Source organism: Stegostoma tigrinum, chromosome 2 (genome assembly GCF_030684315.1).
Source record: "Stegostoma tigrinum isolate sSteTig4 chromosome 2, sSteTig4.hap1, whole genome shotgun sequence".
Taxonomy (NCBI): domain Eukaryota; kingdom Metazoa; phylum Chordata; class Chondrichthyes; order Orectolobiformes; family Stegostomatidae; genus Stegostoma; species Stegostoma tigrinum.
In genome coordinates this window covers 38,934,977-38,955,158 of record NC_081355.1, presented here as the reverse complement: position 1 = coordinate 38,955,158, position 20,182 = coordinate 38,934,977, and the positions used below count along the sequence as shown (strand labels likewise).

The 20,182-nt window shown below is 40.4% G+C and overlaps 1 protein-coding gene across 5 annotated transcripts in view; it reads right to left on the bottom strand.

Moving 5' to 3' along the window:
- Positions 1 to 2,152: 2,152 nt before the first annotated feature.
- The window catches only part of mcur1 (mitochondrial calcium uniporter regulator 1), a 65,213-nt gene continuing 47,183 nt past the window's right edge, over positions 2,153 to 20,182 (bottom strand). For 3 of the 5 annotated variants that reach the window (XR_007250161.2, XR_009447058.1, XM_059653555.1), the window contains one exon: positions 2,153 to 6,134. Coding sequence is in view for 1 of the 5 variants with exons in the window: in XM_059653555.1 (XP_059509538.1) it covers positions 6,130 to 6,134 (5 nt within the window). In the remaining 4 variants the exon portion in view is untranslated. The remainder of the gene's footprint in view (positions 6,135 to 20,182) is intronic. The other 2 variants (XR_009447057.1, XR_007250163.2) reach the window with 2 other exon arrangements.

The following is a 20,182-nucleotide window of genomic DNA, read 5'->3' as shown; positions in this document are numbered from 1 at the left end:
TGGGATGAATTGGTTGAAGATTGGCAACAGTGATGCTGGGGACCTCTGGGAGAGGTCTACTACATTAAAACCACCTTTTATTACATTGAAATCCAGTACTCTCAATTCAGAGATGGTAAGAACTGCAGATGCTGGAGTCAAAGATAACACATTGTGGAGCTGGAGGAACACAGCAGGCGAGGCAGCATCAGAGGAGCAGGGAAGTTGACATTTCAGGTTGGGATCCTTCTTCAGAAATGGGGAGGGAAAAGGGAGCTCAGAAATAAATAAAGTGAGGAAGGGTGGGGCTGGGGAAGGTAGGTAGGATGGTGATAGGTGAGTGCAGGTAAGGAGTGGTGGGGATTGGTTAGTGAGATGGGCGGGGCGGGTAGGTGGGAGAGAAGATGGACAGGTTGTGTCAGGGTTGCACCTGTGCCCTTTAGCTCCTGTCCTCATTACAGCATTGGTTCAAACATGGACAAAAGCGCTGAACACCAGAGGTTAGGTGAAAGTGATGGCCCTTGATATCAAGGCAGTATTTCACTGGGTGTGGCATCATGGAGCTGTAGCAAAGCTGAAATCAATGGGATTGAAGGGGCAAATTCTTCACACATAGAAAGGGGGAGGGGATGAGAGGGAGAGTTGGTCATGGAATGAGGCCGGGGGTAGGGAGATTTTGAAACTGGTGAAATCCACATTTAGGCCGTGGCCTGTAGGCTCCCAAGGCGGAATATGAGATGCTGCTCCTCCAGTTTGCAGGTAGCGTCGTTGTGACACTGGAGAAGGCCCAGGATGGACATGTCACCAAGGGAGCAGGAGGGGGAATGAAAACGGTTCGCAACAGGAAGGTGTTGTCGTTTGTCACGAACAGAGGGCAGAGGGTCGACAAAGCAGACTCCGCGTGGTCTCACCAATGTAGAGGCAGCTATAGCGGGAGGATCAGATGCAGTAGACCAAATTGATGGATGTGCAGGTGAACGCCTAATGTGGAGGGTTGTTTTGTGCCTTGAATGGAGTTGAAGGGGGAGGTGAGGGGCAGGTATAGCACTTCCTGTACTGCAAGGAAAGGTGCTGGGGGTGGTGGGATTGGTGGGGAGTGTGAAGCTGACATGGGAGTCGCAGAGAGAACAGTCCCTATGTAAGGCAGAAAGGGGTAGGGAGGGAAATATATCTTTGGTTGTGGGATCAGATTGTAGGTGGCAGAAGTAGCAGAGAATGATACGTTGGATGCAGCTGTTGGTGGGGTGACGTGAGGACAAGGGAAGTTCTGTCTTTATTTTTGTTGGGGGCAGGGGATGTGAGGGCAGAGGTGTGGGAAACACAAGAGATGTGGTTGGGAGTGTAAATATTTATTTGAGAAAGACAATGCTGATAATTCTCTGTCTAAAGTATCTGTAAAACTTGAAACTTTCTCAATTGCTTTAAAATTTTCACATTAAATTCTAAAAGTTTAAAACAAAATTCTTCTGTATCAAACTTTTCTTCTTAAGTTTGAATAGTGGTTTCAATTCAATTACTACAAAGCGTGTCAGAGAATTTCTAGCTTTATTAAGTTTTATGAAATTGTAATTAAATTTTAATTACTGATAAAGACTAATCTTGTAGTCACCTTTTATATTGTAAGGTTATTATTTTAATTAAGAAAGGCTTCCATTCTTCATTTAAAAAGCTCTCCATTGTAAAGATATTCCTCAACTAAGTTTGAAATTAATTTTAAAGCTTTTGAAGTCTTGCAAATCTTTTCAAATATTTAAGCAAATTAAATTTTATTACTCGGATAAAAAATTTTCACGATTCTTTTTGGCAGGATGGAGAATTCACTGTTTTTCTTCCCTAACATTTTCATGCCTTTTTTAACCCAAAGAAAGCCAACTTGTGCTCTGAAATAATTTACATTCTTCAATATAGTGTTTCTTTGGCTGAGACTCATCTATTTAAGTTAAATCTGTGATCAGAGATAATGGGAATTGCAGATGCTGGAGAATCCAAGATAACAAAGTATGGGGCTGGATGAACACAGCAGGCCAAGCAGCATCTCAGGAGTACAAAAGCTGACATTTCGGGCCTAGACCCTTCATCAGAAAAGGTTTTCTGATGAAGGGTCTAGGCCCGAAATGTCAGCTTTTGTGCTCCTGAGATGCTGCTTGGCCTGCTGTGTTCATCCAGCCCCATACTTTGTTATTTAAGTTAAATCATTTGCTTTTGACTTCTAGTCTCAACCTCACTAACAACGTTGCCAGCTTTCTAACTACATTGCCAGGTTGAAGAAATTTTAAATAATTGCCCATTCTGCAGTTTGTTCATCGATAGGTAATTAAGTTGAACACGCCTAAATGATGTTAATTTTTAACACACGTCTGAATTCTGCCTTTACTCAGATTATCAGTCAAGAATAGCATCATAAAAGTTGCAAGTTTTCTCAACCTTTATCCTAGAGATTCAACATGCATCAGAAACCTGATATCAATTACTTCTTTGTTGGATGAAGAATTAGGCCTGTTCCTTAATAACTGCTGTGAGGTTGTCTTTAGTCCTAACACCTTTTGTGTATTTCTTTCCTGGTTCTGTCTGTTTGAAGTTTAAGACGCTGTTGGTAAGGCTGTGTATTTAGCCTGTTGCACTACCCAAATTTCTCCAGCATGAATTGACTGGCTGTCATCTTTGACACTGTTGCAAGCTTGCTGTTTCTAACTTAAAGCTAATATAATCAAAATGGCAACTTTTTTTTCTGCACATTCTTTTCTTCTTTCTTCTCTTAGACGGCTGTAGATATTTGTCCTTTTAATGATTTCTCCATTCTAGAAGGCAGAAATCCTCACCACTATTAGTTGCAAGATATGTCTGCAGCTTGCACCTTGTAGTGATAAGATTTTCTTTGAGTAGGTTTGGTGCTACCTGCACCTTTTTGTAATGAATCTACAAAAGATAACAGCATTAGTGTTTAATCCTTCATCACTTAAGTCTTCAGCAGACAAGTCACATACTTGACAAGTAGTTTATTGCATTATAGTAAGACAACATATTAGATTAATTTAAGAAAATACAATAATACAGTACAGGATCAGGCCTTTTGGCCCACCATTTATATGTCAACCGCAATGCCATTCTAAACTAAACACATCTATCTGCCTGCATATGGTCTGTATGCTTCCATTCCTTGCCTGTTCATATGTCGGTCCAAATGCCTCTTAAATGTTGCCATCGTATCTGCTTATACTATCTCCCTTGGCAGTGCGATCCACACACCTACAACCCTCAGCATAATAAAAAAAACTTGCCTTGCACATCTCCTTTAAACTTTCCCACTCTCACTTTAAACGTATGGCCCTTAGTATTTGGCAATTAAACCCTGGGAAAGAGACTTCAACTATCTACCATATCCATGCATTTCAGTTTATGTACTTCTATATTATTTAATTAATTAAGATTGGTCAATTAGACCAATGATAGGTCCAATACATCTTTACCTCCCAAAAAAATCACAGAATCCTTATAGTAAGGAAGCAGGCCATTCAGTCCACACGAGCCCTCTGAACAGCACCCACCCAAGCCCATCACCCCAGACCTGTCAGCCCTCTTTCCCTCTGGCTAACCCGCCTAGCCTGCACATCCCTGAACTCTATGGACAATTTAGCATGGCCAGTCCACGTAATCTGCACATGTTTGGACTGTGGGAGGAAACTGGAGCACCCATTGGAAACCCACACAGATACAAGGAGAATGTGCAAATATTGTCAGTCGCCTGAGGGTGGAATTTAACCCAGGTCCTTGGTGCTGTGAAACAGCAGTGCCACCCTGAGATATAACTGAATCTATGGAACATGGTTATAGACTGCAGAACTGACTATTACCTCCCAAAGGCAGTTATTTATATATCAATAACACAAATTAAAGTATTGAATTGTTGAGTATAACTTTCTATAAGTATTAAACAAAAGCCAAAAAAACTGCGGATCCTGTAAATCAGGAACAAAATGAAAGTTGTTGGAAAAGCTCAGCAAGTCCGGCAGCATCTGTGAAGACAAAAACAGTTAACATTTGTTAACTCTGTTCTGAGGAAGGGTCACCAGACTGAAAACGTTAACTCTGTTTTTGTTCCTGTATATAAAAGTGTTGTTTATTGATTTTAAAAGTGTTTTCCTCATTGGTAGGAGTTAATTCCACCTTAATTAAATTTGTTTTTCTGATGCATTTCATGAAATTTGCAATTAAGTAGTAATTGTGAAACTTAAAACTAACTAATTATTGCAAAAACCCACCTGGTTCATTATTCACCCTTTGGGAAGGAAATTTGCTGTTCTTACCTTGCCTTGCAACTGGTGCTGGTCAGCTCAGCCAGTGATGCCCACTTCCCACCAACAAAATTTAAATATCCATGAAGAATCAAACATTAGTGGAACCAAAACTATTGCACTTTATCATGCTACACAACAAGCATTTTAAATTGATCATGCAATCATGTTAGCAGAAACTTGGGATGAATCCTATAGGAGCCTAAATAATGTCAGTTATGGTGAGAAATCTGGGAGAATCCTGCAAGTCAGGTGAGGCCTCTCTCAAAGTCAGCAGCAAATAGCTGTTGAGACAAAATTCTCTCAAGGCAGTGACGAGATACCTATTAAGGAGGATTATTGCTTGCGGTCAGTCTAAATAACTGCACTTCTTACCTCAATAATAATAATCATCCTCCAATCTTACCATTTGCCATGAGGAAATTAAATACCAGAAATTCTTGAAATGGAAGTCTGAGCAAGCACCTGGCAACTTCATCTCACTCCATGCTTTAAGGACTTCCATCTTGGACACGCAGTACCAGCATCCTAGGCCAGCAACTGCACGCACTTTGATATTTGACACTTGCCAGACTCTCTGCATTGCCAGTGCACATCTCTGATCCACTTACAGCATGCTCCTACATTTTAAAGTTACACCTGAATATGTTGCATGCAATAGCGAGAGTGGTGGGTCCATGAGTTATGGTTGAAAGTGCATGCAGTAACAGGGATAGCGAGAGTGTGAGGGAGCAGAGGTGAAATGGTTGCACCTACTCTGGCAGAGTTCCTACACAGCTTGGTTTTCCTCCAGATGGGAGAGACTGCACTGAACTGAGTAACAACAGTGGAACAAGTGAGCACGGTATGGCGTCTTGGCCTTCTCTGATGGTCCTACTACACCTTTAGATCCATGTCTACAAAGCAGTGCACCAATATACCCTTATTATTACATCTAAGGTAAATGTCATGAAACATGAAAGGCAGCTCCAGACTGGCTGTGCTTTCCCAGGTCCATAAAAGGTTCTTAAAAATGGCACTAGCAACGGCACTGGCACCAGGAACGCCAGTCCATTCTCCAATATTCCAGCAGTAGCAATTCTTCTGGATGTAAGTGGAGCCATACGTAGTTAATGAGACAGATTTGGAACGACAGTGGACAGGGGAAACCTATGAAATTCAACGAAATTGATTCAGTCAAAACATTAGGATTCAGCAGATGGTATAAACTAACCAATGCAATTGCAAATGCATGCTGCATCTACTTTCCAACTTGAAATGCACAATAAAAATGCAAGTCTTTCAATCTTTACCTGTTATAATATTCATTCTTGAAACTATAATATTCAGTTTTGGGCATGGGAATGGGAAATTAGTGATAAAATTAGGAAATTTGAATCAGAGGCAAGTTGGAATTGCTAATAATGTTTCAAGAAAATCAAATTTTTACATTGAGCGAGGTTCCAGTTTACACGAGCACAAAAAGTACCATTATACCACATGGGATGTGCCAGAAGAACACTTTACAAATTTGTGATAAATTTGCAGATTGGTACTTTAAGCATATGTGACCACATCTGAGGGCTAAACTTAATTTTTCAATGGTCAGTGTTAAACAAATAGCACTTGTGATTCATGTACTGGTTTAATTTAGCAGTTTAATTAAAACATGTATTCCTATGCTGGAGATAGCAATTTCCAGGAAAGCTTCAGTCAGGTTTCTAATTTCAATACAAGTATCTGTAAACCAGAATAAACGACAGGGTATGTGCTCAAGTTTTGACAAAGTAGTAATCAAAATTTCTAGAATTCTTCAGCTAGTACTTGCCATGAGAAGTTGACAGCAGAAACAGAGTTCTTTAACATGCGGAAGTAAAAATTAACCTAAAAATACATAATCATAAATCAATATACAGTATGAAAGATGGAGTGTTTATAATGATGAACAAAGCAAAAGATAACAAACAAAAATCTTAATAACAAGATCTTAATAATAAAACTTCAAGGCTGGCATTCCCAGAACAGAACTGACAACAAACTGAGCAGTTAAAAAAATATTTACTAATGCTTGGGACTGGAAATGAAAACCATAAACAGTGGAAACCCACAGTTGGTCAGTCATTATTTGTTCAAGGGAAAGACATCAGTCTAGAAAACTAAAAGAAAACCTCCACTCCTGCAGAAACAGGAGGTCCGCCTTGACGGTGGTTAGGTAGGCCAACGTGGATACACATCTTGCGGTGGACTTGACACTGCGCACATTAATGCTTGCAACTCGTACCCCCATTGTGGGCAGTGAACGCAGTACCCTCCCCAAGTCCAAGGTCCAGCCCCTCCATCTGTCCCTTCATGCCCATTGCCCGGGCTAACTGCTGGACGCTCTCCAGGCTGAGGAAACCGTCCGTGCTGCTTTCTGGGTAGCATCCCCCCGTCGGGGGTACGGAGGCAGGAGAGTCCGGCTCTGGGTCAGGCTGGGGACGCGCTGTTTCCTCCTTCCCGCCTGGAAGTTCCGGGGGGCCCTCCAGTGCCCCAGCGGCACGTGACTGGGTGTCGGAGGGAGCCTCAGGATGCCTCCCGTCACCTGGAAGCGTGGTGCTGCTTTCCTTCTCCCTTGAGATCTTTAACTTCTGCTTCGGGCGGGCCGTCTCCGAATCCCCCTCATCAGAGGAGCTCTTATAGCCCCCCTGTAGCTGCCTCTTCCTGCCTGATGGTTGCAGTTCCTGGGCCCGCCGACGCACCTTCCTCCTCGCTTTCCGGGCCATTGTCCACTCCCCTGGGTTGCCTGTCGCCGCCTCCATCGACTCTGGGTTGTCGGGGGGGGGGGGGGGGGGAGCGGAGCCTGCAGGGGCGCTTTGCGGGCCTCGGGTCTGTCCTGCGGGGCTGCGTCCTCCTGCACGACCTGGCCCTCCTGCACATTAGTGGGGTCCTTGCTGGGCCCTGGTGCCTTCCTCTCCTCCGGGGGGGCTGGCCCCACATTGCCCCTGCCAGCGACCTGGGCGTAGGTGGGCCCCCACTGCAGGCATGCCCTATAGAGGTGGCCCGCTTCCCCCCAAAGGTTGCAGTCTTTTTCTTTTGGGCATTCCTTTGCAAGGTGTCCCTCCTCCCTGCAGTTCCTGCAGATGGTGGCTTTGCAGTCCGACGCCACGTGACCTGACCTACCACAGGCATGGCAGACTTTAGGTTGCCCTGCATAGGTCAGGTAGCCCTTGCTCCCGCCGATTGCGAAGCTGGACGGTGGGTGTACGACGTTTCCATCCTTGCCCGTCCTCAGCGTCACCTTGACCTGCCTCTTACTGGTCCAGATGCCAAAGGGGTCCATGATGTCAGTTAGGTCCCCTTCCACGTTCACGTACCTTCCAAGGAAGGTCAGGACATCAACTGCTGGCACACGCGGGTTGTACATGTGTACAGTCACCATACGGCTCCTCTGCGCTGGCATCACAAACAGCAGGACAGCGGCCAATACAGAGAGGGGGCCCTCACCTCCTTTCTCCTTGAAAACCTCCAGGAAGCGCTCGCAAAGCTTGGCACTCCTGAAGGTTACGTCGTAAAAACCTCCTCCGGGGAAATCCTGCAGGCAGTAAATGTCCGCAGCAGTGAACCTGCAACAGTCCAACAGGACCCTCTTCACGAAGAAGGTGCGGTCCACAGGTCCACCTTCATCCACCTTCTTTACGGAAACACGGATGGTGTTCCGGACCCCCTGACCTGGGGCACGAGCACTTGCCGCAGCCATCGTTGCAGGTTGGCTGCTCCCCTGAACCAGCGTTAGGCCGAAGCCAGCATTAAGATCCACTGGTTGCAAAGGTGCACAGCCAACCCGACGTCTTCCGTTCACCTCCAACACAGCACTCTCCTCCTCTTGGTCCACAAGAGAGTGGGTGTTTATTTTGTTCCAGATGTAAGCTGGTTCACTGAGCTTGAAGGTTTGTTCCCAGATGTTTCATCACCATTCTAGGTAACATCAGTGAGCCTCCGGTGAAGCGCTGGTGTTATGTCCCGCTTTCTATTTATCTCTTTAGGTTTCCTTAGGTTGGTGATGTCATTTCCTGTTCTTTTTCTCAGAGGATGGTAGATTGGCTCCAAGTCAATGTGTTTGTTGATGGAGTTCCAGTTGGAATGTCATGTTTCTAGGAATTCTCGTGCGTGTCTCTGTTTGGCTTGTCCTAGGATGGATGTGTTGTCCCAATCAAAGTGGTGTCCTTCCTCATGTGTATGTAAGGATACGAGTGATAGTGGGTCATGTTGTTTTGTGGCTAGTTGAAGTTCATGTATTCTGGTGGCTAGCTTTCTGCCTGTTTGTCCAATGTAGTGTTTGTCACAGTTCTTGCAAGGTATTTTGTAAATGACGTTCGTTTTGCTTGTTGTTGCTATCTTGTTGCCTCTTGTATGTTGCTATCCTATCTGCTTCTACTACCTTTTTGCACATGGACAGCAGTGAATTGAGGGGAATGTAGATTAGGTTATTTTATTTTTGGATTAGGATTATTCCATGGCACAACACTGTGGGCTGAAGGGCCTGTACTGTGCTGTACTTTTCTATGTTCTATGTTCTAAGTATAATGGACATTCATCAAGATAATCTATATACAGTAAGAAAAAGGCAGATTTAGCAATGTGGCATGTTTGGCTTAATTTGCTGAATACTTTGCTTGCCTTCTACCTCCTCCCCAAAAAAGATTTTTTTTTGAAGAATATTAACTTAAATGAGAGAATTGCATGGAAAATTGCATCGTGCAATAAAATATTGCAGAAAATTAATTCTTCAAAGTTGAAAATATTTCTTATGTCCTAAAGTGAACAAGTAACAAGATATCCACCTTACTGTGCGTGGTACATAGCATTTCTATCTTCTTTACAACTCCAAAGCAGTTAGTCAGGTGTTAATGCTTGGGCACTTGAAATGTTCTCCAAGCAACTGAGGTGACAGTTACAGCAAAAATACATGAATAACATAATTGATTGTGAGGCTACGCTTATGAAGTTGATGCACGCTTTCAATTCCAGTGTTGTTAGGAAATCAGTTACATTGCTGCTTCATCGCAATGCCAGAATTAGTTTAGAATTGCTTGATCGCTTGGCACATTTACAGAGTGGAAATGAAATAATCTCAAGTAAGAATGAAAAACATTCCAATATATTGACTAATTTACGATGCATCCAAATCGTCAAGTTTCAATGCAACCTTCTACTATTAATCCTCAAAAGATTCTCCAATCTGTCAGGCATAGATCAATATACGAAACAAGCACTTGCAATTTAAAACCAGTTTTGAAATCTTTTGATAAGTTAAAGCTACAAGGAGCAGTTTCAGAGCTACAAAGACTCTTACTTATGTTACAAAGGCACCAAAGGAAAGGAGAAAGGAGGACTTTTAAACACAACACCTTTAAAATCAATAACAAGAAACCAATAATTTTGGTTGAATATTTCATTCTTTAACTGACCTTTAAAATATTATTTTCTCCATTTCCAGAAACTATATCCTAACCTCATCCACCTACCTTGGATCAGTCACCCTCAATGAAAATGTGAGAATGTATTCCTAAAGGAATAAACCTTTAACAGCAAACTCATAACTTCGGTGATAGCTTCAGAGTACTGACGGCAGCAATGTTTGTTGAAGTCTGTACTTAGTATTTTTCTCCATAACGAGGTTCTTGTGGTGCAGTGGTAGTGTATCCACCTCTGGATGTGGAGCCTGAGTTCAAGTCCACACAGAGATGTGTGATGACATCTCAGACAGATTTGAAAATATTCTATAAAATGGATGTTCCATGGTAAGGCTGCGAGATTAGCCATGGTGCAGCAGTTTAATAACTACACACTTCTCCAGACAACGTTATTCAAATAAACCACTCTTCTGGTGCAGTTGTAATGACTGTACTTCTGAGCTAGAAGACCCAGATTGAAATCCCACCTGCGCCAGAGGTGTGTCATAATATGTCTGAACAAGTTGATTTAAAAAAAAGTTTAGAATTGTAGACTGTGACTTTGGTAGACCTCGAAAGTAAATCACATCTTATGGATTCAAATAAAAAAGGCGTTTAGATGTACATTTTAGAAAATAAGCTTTTCCCCAAAGAAACGTCTTTATCAAGGTTTGGGCTCTTGTGGCAACACTTGTACTGCCTCTATCCCGGAGCCAGAAGTCCTAGATTCAAGACTCACTAGTTACAGAGGGGAGAAAGAATATTCCCAAACGGGTTGATGAATAAAACTGTTAAAGGTAAACAAATTAAATTGTCTTTCCCCAGTAGGGGAGTTGACTTCTGGACATAAAGAGGACCAAGAAAGGAAAGGGAGAAACTGGTGTTCATACAACAATAAAATTCAACAATAAAACAGTTGTATACCTCCAAATGTGTTCTACTGCTGATTCAGTGTATGGATCAGTATGTCAACACTCAATACACTTGCTCAAGAAAACATTATCAATCAGAGTCTTGAAACATTGAATTGAAGGGCACAACTGAATGGTCTAGCTTTAATTTGAAAGTAATAATCTTCACCAGATATAGTTGTTTCTCTTTATTTACTATTTCAACTCAATTAATTATCTTAAATACCTCAATTAGTCCACCCCTTAATCTTCTATTTTCAAAATAATAAAAATGCCTAATCTACACAATAGAAGATTTTAGCTCTAGTATCATTATGGTAAATCGCATCTTCAAATTGATATATGCGTCCTAAGATGTTCCATCCAGGAATGAACACAGTGGTACAAATTGAGCCTAACCAGAGCTGTATTGAACCATAACATAACTTGCACCTCTTTGTATTCCAGCCACCTCCAGATAAAGCTAACATCCCGTCGGTCTTTTAAATTAGCTTTTCGTGCCTGTTCACTGGTTTCGTGTGACAACTGTACTTGGACACCTAAATACTTCTGTTTCTCACCCTTTTAAAAATACTCATTTTGCTTTAGGCCCTGAAGGATATTTTCCTGCGCTGAACTCCATTTCAACATTTAAATCATGTACTGATAGAGTCAGTTAGCTCTGAGAATCATGTTTTGCACAGCAGTAATATCTATGTAAATTCAATTTACAGTATAGGAGGCTATTTAGCTGTAAGAAGCAGTGATAATTCTGCCGCTGTAATCATAACAAAACACACTGTATTACTCCATCTCAACAGCTTGTTATCATCTTGACTAGACTGCCAAATTTATGTTGTGACCTGGCAGAGGCCAGTAATTTTTAATTTAAATAAATCATAGAATTCCTACACAGTGTGGAAGCAGAACCCATTCAGCTCATCAAGTCAACGCCAATCTGCCGAACTGCATCCCACCCAGCCCATGCTGGTTACCCTACCACTGTGACCCTGCATTTCCCATGGCTAATCCACCTAACCTGCAGGTCCCTGGACGCTACAGGCAATTTAGCATGCCCCATCTGCCTGACCTGTACATCTTTGGACTGTGGGAGGAAACCCATGCAGACATGGGGAGAATATGCAAACTCCACACACAGTTCCCCGAGACTGGAACTGAACCTGGGTCCCTGGCACTGTGAGGCAGCAGTGCGAACCAGAAGAACCAGGGGACTTGCTAAGAGAATAAAATTATAAGATGCACAGTTTTGAAAAACCATAATAAACTTTCCAACACTATGTACATTATATGTACAACTTGTCAATTCTGGGTTTTAGAAAATCAAGTGATTCATGTGGGTAACAGACAATGATCATTCATCTTACAGGACACATCAAAATGCAATTTCTCCCAGACTTTATTTACACACTGGGTTGTCAAAGCCCATCAAACTTCAAAAGGAATCACAATTCTTCACTTTTGTCCTGACTTTGAAACTTCCTCTCAAGAAACATTGTGATGGATCACCTCAACAAAGTCTCCCACACCAGGTGATCATCCTCTTTTTCGATGTCTATGCTTCCCTGAACCCCAAAACAACATTCCAGCACTCATACATAAGCAAAACTATATCTTCACTGACAGCTAGCTTCCATGAAGCAGTCTTGTCGTTGGATTTTTCTTCCAATGCTCCAACCTTGCTCAGCTAAAATGAAATACTAATGCTGGCAGGCTCCTCCCAGAATCAGAGATCATCTCACTCTCCCAACTCCCCAGAACTTTTAAGTCCTGATACTTGGCTGCCTAACAATTCCTAGAACTTGCTCCTGATGGCCACAGAGCTTTCCGATTGCTCTTCACCCCTCAGTGAGTCTCTTGCAAAGAATCAGAGTAGTTCAGCTGCCTTTCTTTCACCTCAACATTCCTCACCTGGAATCTATGTCTCTCTCCTTCTCCAACTATGTCCTTTGAACTCCTCTTCAGTCACCTCCGAAGCAGTCTTGAGTGATCTATTGAAAACCTTACAGTAAGGTTAAACCCTATTGCTGGGCAGAATTGAACATTACTAATATTTTGAAACAGTCAAGCATAGCACCAAGTGTACCCTGGAGGTTATGTTGTCACAGAATGTGGAAGAGAATTTTCTCAAGCTACAATTTTCTCTGCTTCCAATACTTATCCTTTAAAAGCAGTACTGAACCCCACCACAACCATCACTGGTGGCAAAACAATCAGCAAAACAATTTATTTCAGTCTTTGTTCTCATTAACAATTTTAAATTGATGACAATCTATTTCGCAACCATTGTACTGTAGTCTGTGTTCATATCCAAACCCATCATAACTTTAGAAGAATTGCAACTTTTTTAATAAGCTGTGTTCCACTGAAAATTGACTTTACATCTTAAGCCAATTCATAGTTTTGATTCATGACAGCATGGTGAATTGCTTTACTACTCTTTCCGTAATAATTTGCTCAAAACTGCACAACGTACTGAGACCAAAGCAAATCATTGGATAAATTTATTATTTCCTTTTTGCATTAATGTTCTGTACAGCCCTATAGACGTTTTCTGATCTCTGTATTTCTCCAATTTTGATCTAGAGTTTCTTCATCCAAACTTATGCAACCGTGCATCCAGCTGCCTTGCTGTAAATTCCGAAATTTCCTCTTTACATCACCGTTTCCTTTATCTCTTTCTCCTCCCTTAAATCACTTCTGAAAAGCTGCCTTTTTGACCAAAATTTACTAAACCTATTTTAACATTTCCTTATATAACTCAGAATCAAATTTTAACCAGTAATACTGTGAAACACCTTGGGGCACTTTACTAGATATAAGCTGTTTCAATTACAAATGTTCAACTTAGTAACACTCATACAAATGAGATGCCACGCCAGTATCAATTTTAAAGATTCGACATGCGAATATTTGCTCATACTTATAAACAGCTATTTTATGTTGTACTACTTTGTGTTCCGACTTTCTTATAAATCGACTTAGAATGTACCCTGGAATGGAATCCATTTGAAGCCCCAGGACTGCCTGTACATGTAGTTTTTTTGTTCTGAACCTGAAATGACTACTTGATGGTTTTATCTGCCTGAACTTTCAATGTTCAGGGAATTATGTGTTTGAATTCCTAAGTCTCCATTCAACCAAACATTCCCATTACTTTCCAATGCCAAAAATGAAAGCAACAAACTAATCATTGGTTCACTACCAACTTCTACAACCTGTATTAAAAAAAACTGTTGATGCAGAAAAAAACATTGCAAGATAATTCATAGGACAGTAATCAGCATCTTACAAATACTTAAATTTATACAGCATCATTAATGTAATAAGCCAACAGAAGATAACTTTTACAAAAGCATCATAAAAGAAAGCAAGGCAGAACAACATAAGAATAATAGCAGAAAAGCAAATGCTTGGCCAATGAGGTAGGTTTTAAAGAAATAGGGTGAGGTAAGGAGGAATAGAGGAGTACAAAGGGTATTCCAAAACTTAGACATTAAGAAACCAAACAGTACATACCACAATGAAGGAACAAATAAAATTGGGATGTGTAATAAACCAGAATTAAAAACACTGCAATTATGAGTGCATTGTAGAAATGAGGGCAATTAGAGTTTGAGAGATAAGGACTTAGATGGATTTGAAAACCAAGATGAGAATTTTAACATCAAGGTGCTGCTTAAGTAGCAATCATTGTAGGCTAGCTAGCACAGGGATACTATGAGAACTGCCGTGGAGATGGTATACAATTGGCAAGTGATTTTCGATGATCTTAGGTTCAAGGAAGGTAAAGTTGGGAGACCAGCTACTGTTAAGTCTAGAAGAATCAAATACATGAATGAAGAACTCAACGGATTAACTGAGAAAGGATCCGTTGAGCCCTCCATTCATGTATTTGATTCTTCTAGTCTTGAAATGTGAATGATGTTATGAATTTAGGAGTAGGTGATCCATGTGATGGTGCAAGTGTGGTTGGAAGTTCATCTCAGGATCAAATATGACATAAAAAGTTTGAATAATCTTGTTTAGTTTCAGACAGTTGGTAGAGTGAAGATGGGACAGAAGATAACAGCTTCAATCTTCACAATATTTAATTGGAAGAACTACATTTCATCCAGTATTGAATGTCAAATAAGCAGTCTTAGGCATCACCACTGATCAGAAGTTCAATTTGAACAGTCAGATCAACACCTTGGCTCCTAAAGAAAGAAAGATTTGGTACTGTGACATATGACTTGTTTCTTGACATTCAACACAACTATCACTTGCGAGATTCCAAGGTATAGTGAAATATAGGCAAAAAATACACAAAAAAACTGAAGTAATTCACAGCTTGTTGCTTGGTAGTGTGAAACTCAAGTGTATTGTGAGTTGTGCAAGCGGGAGCTGGTTGGATGCAATCAGTAGCTTGTTTGTTGCAAATAGGTAAATGGATGTGCTGTTTGATATGAACTTGCATGGTTGAGAAATAATGTTGGAGCAAGCTGTGAATTGTTGAAAAAGGATACATTTTGTCAAAGAATTTTATTTTGCATTCATCAGGACAGTTTTTAAGAAATACAAAAGTAGAAAAGTATACAGTCTTTGGGATGTATGGCCTGCATACTATGCATCACACTGGCACCGAAATTCATACATCTCATTGCTAACTTCAGTGGCAGGCAGGGTTTTAGGCTTGATGGCAACATCCTTTCAGCAGCAAATACCACTTGTGTCCAATATTAGATGCAATTCTGCAATTTGACAACATTTCCTATACAATTCTGAGTATACAAAAAATTCTGAAAATCAATTTGTCAGTCAGGTTCACAGTGTGGCATACTTGAGTGTACTTAAACTACATATATTAATACACAGAGGCTTAAAGACATTAAAAAAAGAGACACGCACATTATGCCTTTGTCAGTGCAACAAAATAGGTGACAGCCATTCTGTGGTTCAAGTTTCATGTCACCAGACTGCACTTGCTAAAACTTAAACGAAGCTTGGCAGTTAATGGTTAGTCATCATAATTAGTACATTCTTCAACACAAAGCCTCTACAAGAATCCATTTGCCAACCAATCAGCACATACCTCTCACCTCTCACAGAATAAAAGTGTTGGTTTGTATTTCTTATGAACAGTCCTAATGAATGCAAGGTGAAATGCTTTGACAAAATGTATCCTTTTTCAAAAGTTCAACAGTATTTCCCAATCATGCAAGTTCAGCAATGAAAAGCAGTCTCCATTCCTTTACATTCACTTGATCAAAATCACGTAATGTCCTACCAACAACCATGAAGGACCACCATCAGGAGGATTGGATCTTTTCAAGATGATAGTTAATCACCACCATTCTGGGCAAGTATGGATGGGCAAGAGACATAGACCTAGCAAGTTCACACAAACCTCATCAGCAAATAAAAAAATACTCTATTCATTCCTGCACAATTCCAAATTGAGGCTAGTTGATCCCCACTTTTTAAAGAGTGCTTCACCAAACTGTGGTATATACTTCTCATCGATCACAGAAATGAAGGTTTGTATATCACAATTGAACATTGTTGACAAAATGTTGCATTTTGTTAATCGCACCTGATGAGATAGATACCATCGCAGCATGTGGAAAGCAGGAATGAACTACAAACCTGGACAGATAGCAAAGAGGATCTAAAAGCATTCCTCAAAAATACTTTGAATTCAGCTTTATTTCTTCAGTACTCAAAATAATATCTCTAAAACAAAATTTAGATCTGGATTTAGATGTGACTTGTAATGCCATGGCACACAAGGATATGGATCAAGAACTAGAAAATGGGCTTAGATACTGAGGTAGTTATTTTTAACTGGCATTCAGACAATGGGTCTAAGAATCCTTTTCTAAGTTGTAGATCTCTATGACTCCGTGACAAAAGCATTTTAAAAATTGTGCACTCACAGTATCACTATGAAATCAACTCTTAAGATAACCTTTTGTTTCTGAGCTTAAGGCCTGTTTTAAATTAAAAGGACTCACCTCAGTACTAAAATTAGCTTACCATTGATATCTTCACAGAATTACTGCTTAGGAATTGCAAACGGCTTTGAATGTTCAATCAAAAAGCATAACATTTCCCAGCATGCATGGTCATAATTCTCTCATAGCAACAGCCAAATTGACACCATTCACGTTATGTTTAATTGACAATTCAAAAATAGAGACATAAATTTTCTCCAATGGAGTGGCTGAAATTAAACATTCAAGCTGGACATTTATTTGAGAAAGGTAATCAGGTTTTATCAAATGACAAGTCATTGTTTTTGTTAAGTAGAAAGAATGAAAATTGTTTTAGCAATTTGAAAACAAATAAGAATTAATTTTAAGCTGTGTTTGAGCTTACATCTTAAATCAGTCTTATCCAATGCTAAAGAGACATATTTTTGTGCACTTATGAATTTACAAGACACAGTCAGATGCAAGACAGAATCAACATTACAGCAAAGGAAGCAAATCAAATAGCACAAACACCAAATCTACAAACTGCAGGACTGGGTTATGATAATGATCAGAACATTAACATACACAGGACACACTGTACAGATATCTGACAAAAGACAGATCAAGTGAGTTAACAAAGTGTGGAGCTGGAGGAACACAGCAGGCCAAGCAGCATCTTAGGAGCAACTAAGCAGTGTTGGTTCGTCAGAGAGGGAAGGGGGAGTTAACAATAGTTCATAAAGAAATAGCAAATGAAATGAAGAAATATTTTGCTTCTGTCCTTGCTATAGAGAATACAAAAGATGTTCCAGTCATAGCTATGAATCAGGAATGTGGAAGGGAGACAGGAAATTCATGAAACTACAATCATAATAACAATGGTCAAGAGGTATATGGTGTGCTTGCCTTCATTGGTCAGGGCATAGAGTATAAAAATCAACAAGTAATGTTGCAGCTGTATAGAACTTTAGTTAGGCCACTTTGGGAATATTGCATATAGTTCTGGTCACCACTCTACCAGAAGGATTTGGAGGCTTTGGAGAGGATACAGAAAAGATGTTGCCTTGTTTGATGGATATTAGCTATTAGGGCAGATTACACCAGCTTGCCTTGTTTTCACTCGAACATTGGAAGCTGAGGGCAACCTGTTAGAAGCTTACAAAGTATGAGAGGCATGTCTTTTTCCTAGGTTAGAAGTGCCAATTACCAGAGGGCATAGGTTTAACATAATAGGGGAACAGTATAAAAGGACATGTGAAAAGCAAGGCTTTTGTTTTTACACAGAAAATGATAAGTGCCTGGAATGCACTGCCAGAAGTAGTGGTAGAAGCAGACACATGAGCAACATGTAAGAAGCATCTTGACAGAGCTATGATTAGGCAGAGAATAGAGGTATATGGACTATGTAGAGGCAAAATCCTTTTAGTTTAGAAAGACGCCATATGTCAGCAGGGGCTTGAAGAGCCAAAGGGCCTTTCTTGGATTGTTCTTTGTATTTGTGTTCATGAGGAAAACAATGCTGTGCAAACTGATGGATCTGTGGTCCAATATGTCTCCAGAACAAGATGGAATTTATTCTAGAGCCTTAAAGAAGGTTGCTATTGAGGAATATGCACTTGTTAATTTTCCAAAATTCTCTGGATTCATCACATTTTATCTGACTGGAAAGCAGCAAATACTACAGAAAGGGACAGAAAACAGGAAACTATAGGCCAGTTAGCATAACAACAATTGTGGAGTAGTTGTTAGAATTGATCATTAAAACGACTAGAGCTATACACTTTGAAAACAAGACAATTGGAAGAGTTAGCATTGTTTTGTGGAAAGGAAAACACGTTTAACCAAATATTGGAGTTCTTTGAAGGGTAAAACTGCTGAGAATAAGATAGATCCTGTAAACCTACTGTACTTGGATTTTCAGAAGGCATTTGAGAAGGTGCCGCAATCAAAACATGATATAAGGGTTAACATATTAGCACAGTTGGAAGATTGGCTGGCTGACAGAAAACAAGAGTTTTTTTTTAAACTGGATCTTTCTGGATGGCAGGCTGTGGCAAGTGGAGGCCCACAGTCATGTGTACTGGGCCTCAACCTTTCACAATTTACATGAATAACTTACATTAGGAGGAGGAGTTAAGACATGGTAGCTAAATTTAAAAGCAACATCATGATAGATATAAAAGTTATGTCGTGAAGAAGACATAAGGAAGATGCAGATAGATATGATGAGCAGGTAAACATCTGTTAGATGGACTGTAATGTGTGAAAATAAGATTGTTTACTTTAGCAAATAGCATGAAGAAAATCAGAGTATGTATTTGAAAACAACGCAAAATTCCAGAGTGCAAGAGGGGCTTTAGTATTCTGGTGCCTGAGTCATAATAAGTTAATATGCAGGTACAGCACATTAGGAAGATGACTAATGGGATGGTTTCCCTTATTATGAAAGGAACATTAAAGAATGTAATACTTCAGTTGTACAGAGCATTTGTAGAATCAAATACTGTGTGCTATTTTGATTTCCTTAGTTAAGGAAGGGTCCAAATGTAATGGAGATGGCTTAACAGAAATTTAAAAGATTGATACCTGAAATGATTGGGTTGTTTTATGTTGGACAGGCTGTGTTTGTTTTCACTAAGATTTGGAAGAGTGGGGGGGTGATTTGATTAAAGATCAAGATCCTGAATAGCCCTGACAAGGCAAGCTTGAAAAGGATGTTTCTTTGTGTGTGTTTATCCACAACTAGGGTGTCCTATTTTAAAATTAGAGTCGCTTTGAGACAGAGAATGAGGAGAAATTTTTCCCTCCGAGGATTGTGCAACTTTGGAACTCTCTGCCTCAAAAAATGGTGGAAGTGAAGTAATTGAACTTTTTCAGGGTGGAGGTAGATAGATTATCATTAGGTGACAGAATTAAGGATTACCTGGGCTAGGGAATGGGAATATGGAATTCAAAATACAACTAGATTTACCATGTTCTTTTTGAATGGCAGAACAGGCTCAAGGGTCAAACGGATTTACTTCTGCTCCTATTTGGTATGTTCACATGCAGCAATACTTGTACCATCCAAAGGTGCCGTCATCATTTAAATTGTGGGCCTACTGAAATCTGAAGACTCTTGATCGACAAGGGAGTCAAAAGTATAAGAAAAAAGGTAGGAAAGCAGATTTGAAGCCACAAATGGATCAGGCATGATCTTAGAATAAAGGGAACAAACAAAAATACAGTACAGAAACAGACCCTTCGGCCCTTCAAGTCTGCGCCGACGTGTTTTGCTGCTTCATATTAAAACTGTCTTCACCACAGGATCTGTATCCCTCAAAGCCCTTCCTATTCATGTATTCATCTAGGTGCTTCTTGAATGTTGTTATTATATCTGCTTCCACCTGCTCTGGCAGCATGTTTCAGGCACTCAAATCCCTTTGTGTGAAAAACTTGCCTTATACATCTTTTTTAAACATCACTCCCGGCATCTTGAATTTGTGCCCCCAAGTAATTGACTCCTCCATTCTGGGGAGAAAAACCTTCATATTTTCCACTCTATCCGTGCCATTCTCAAACTCAAACTTCTATCAGGTCATTCCAGTGAAAACAAATCCAGCCTATCCAACCTTTCTTCATAGCTAAAATCCCCC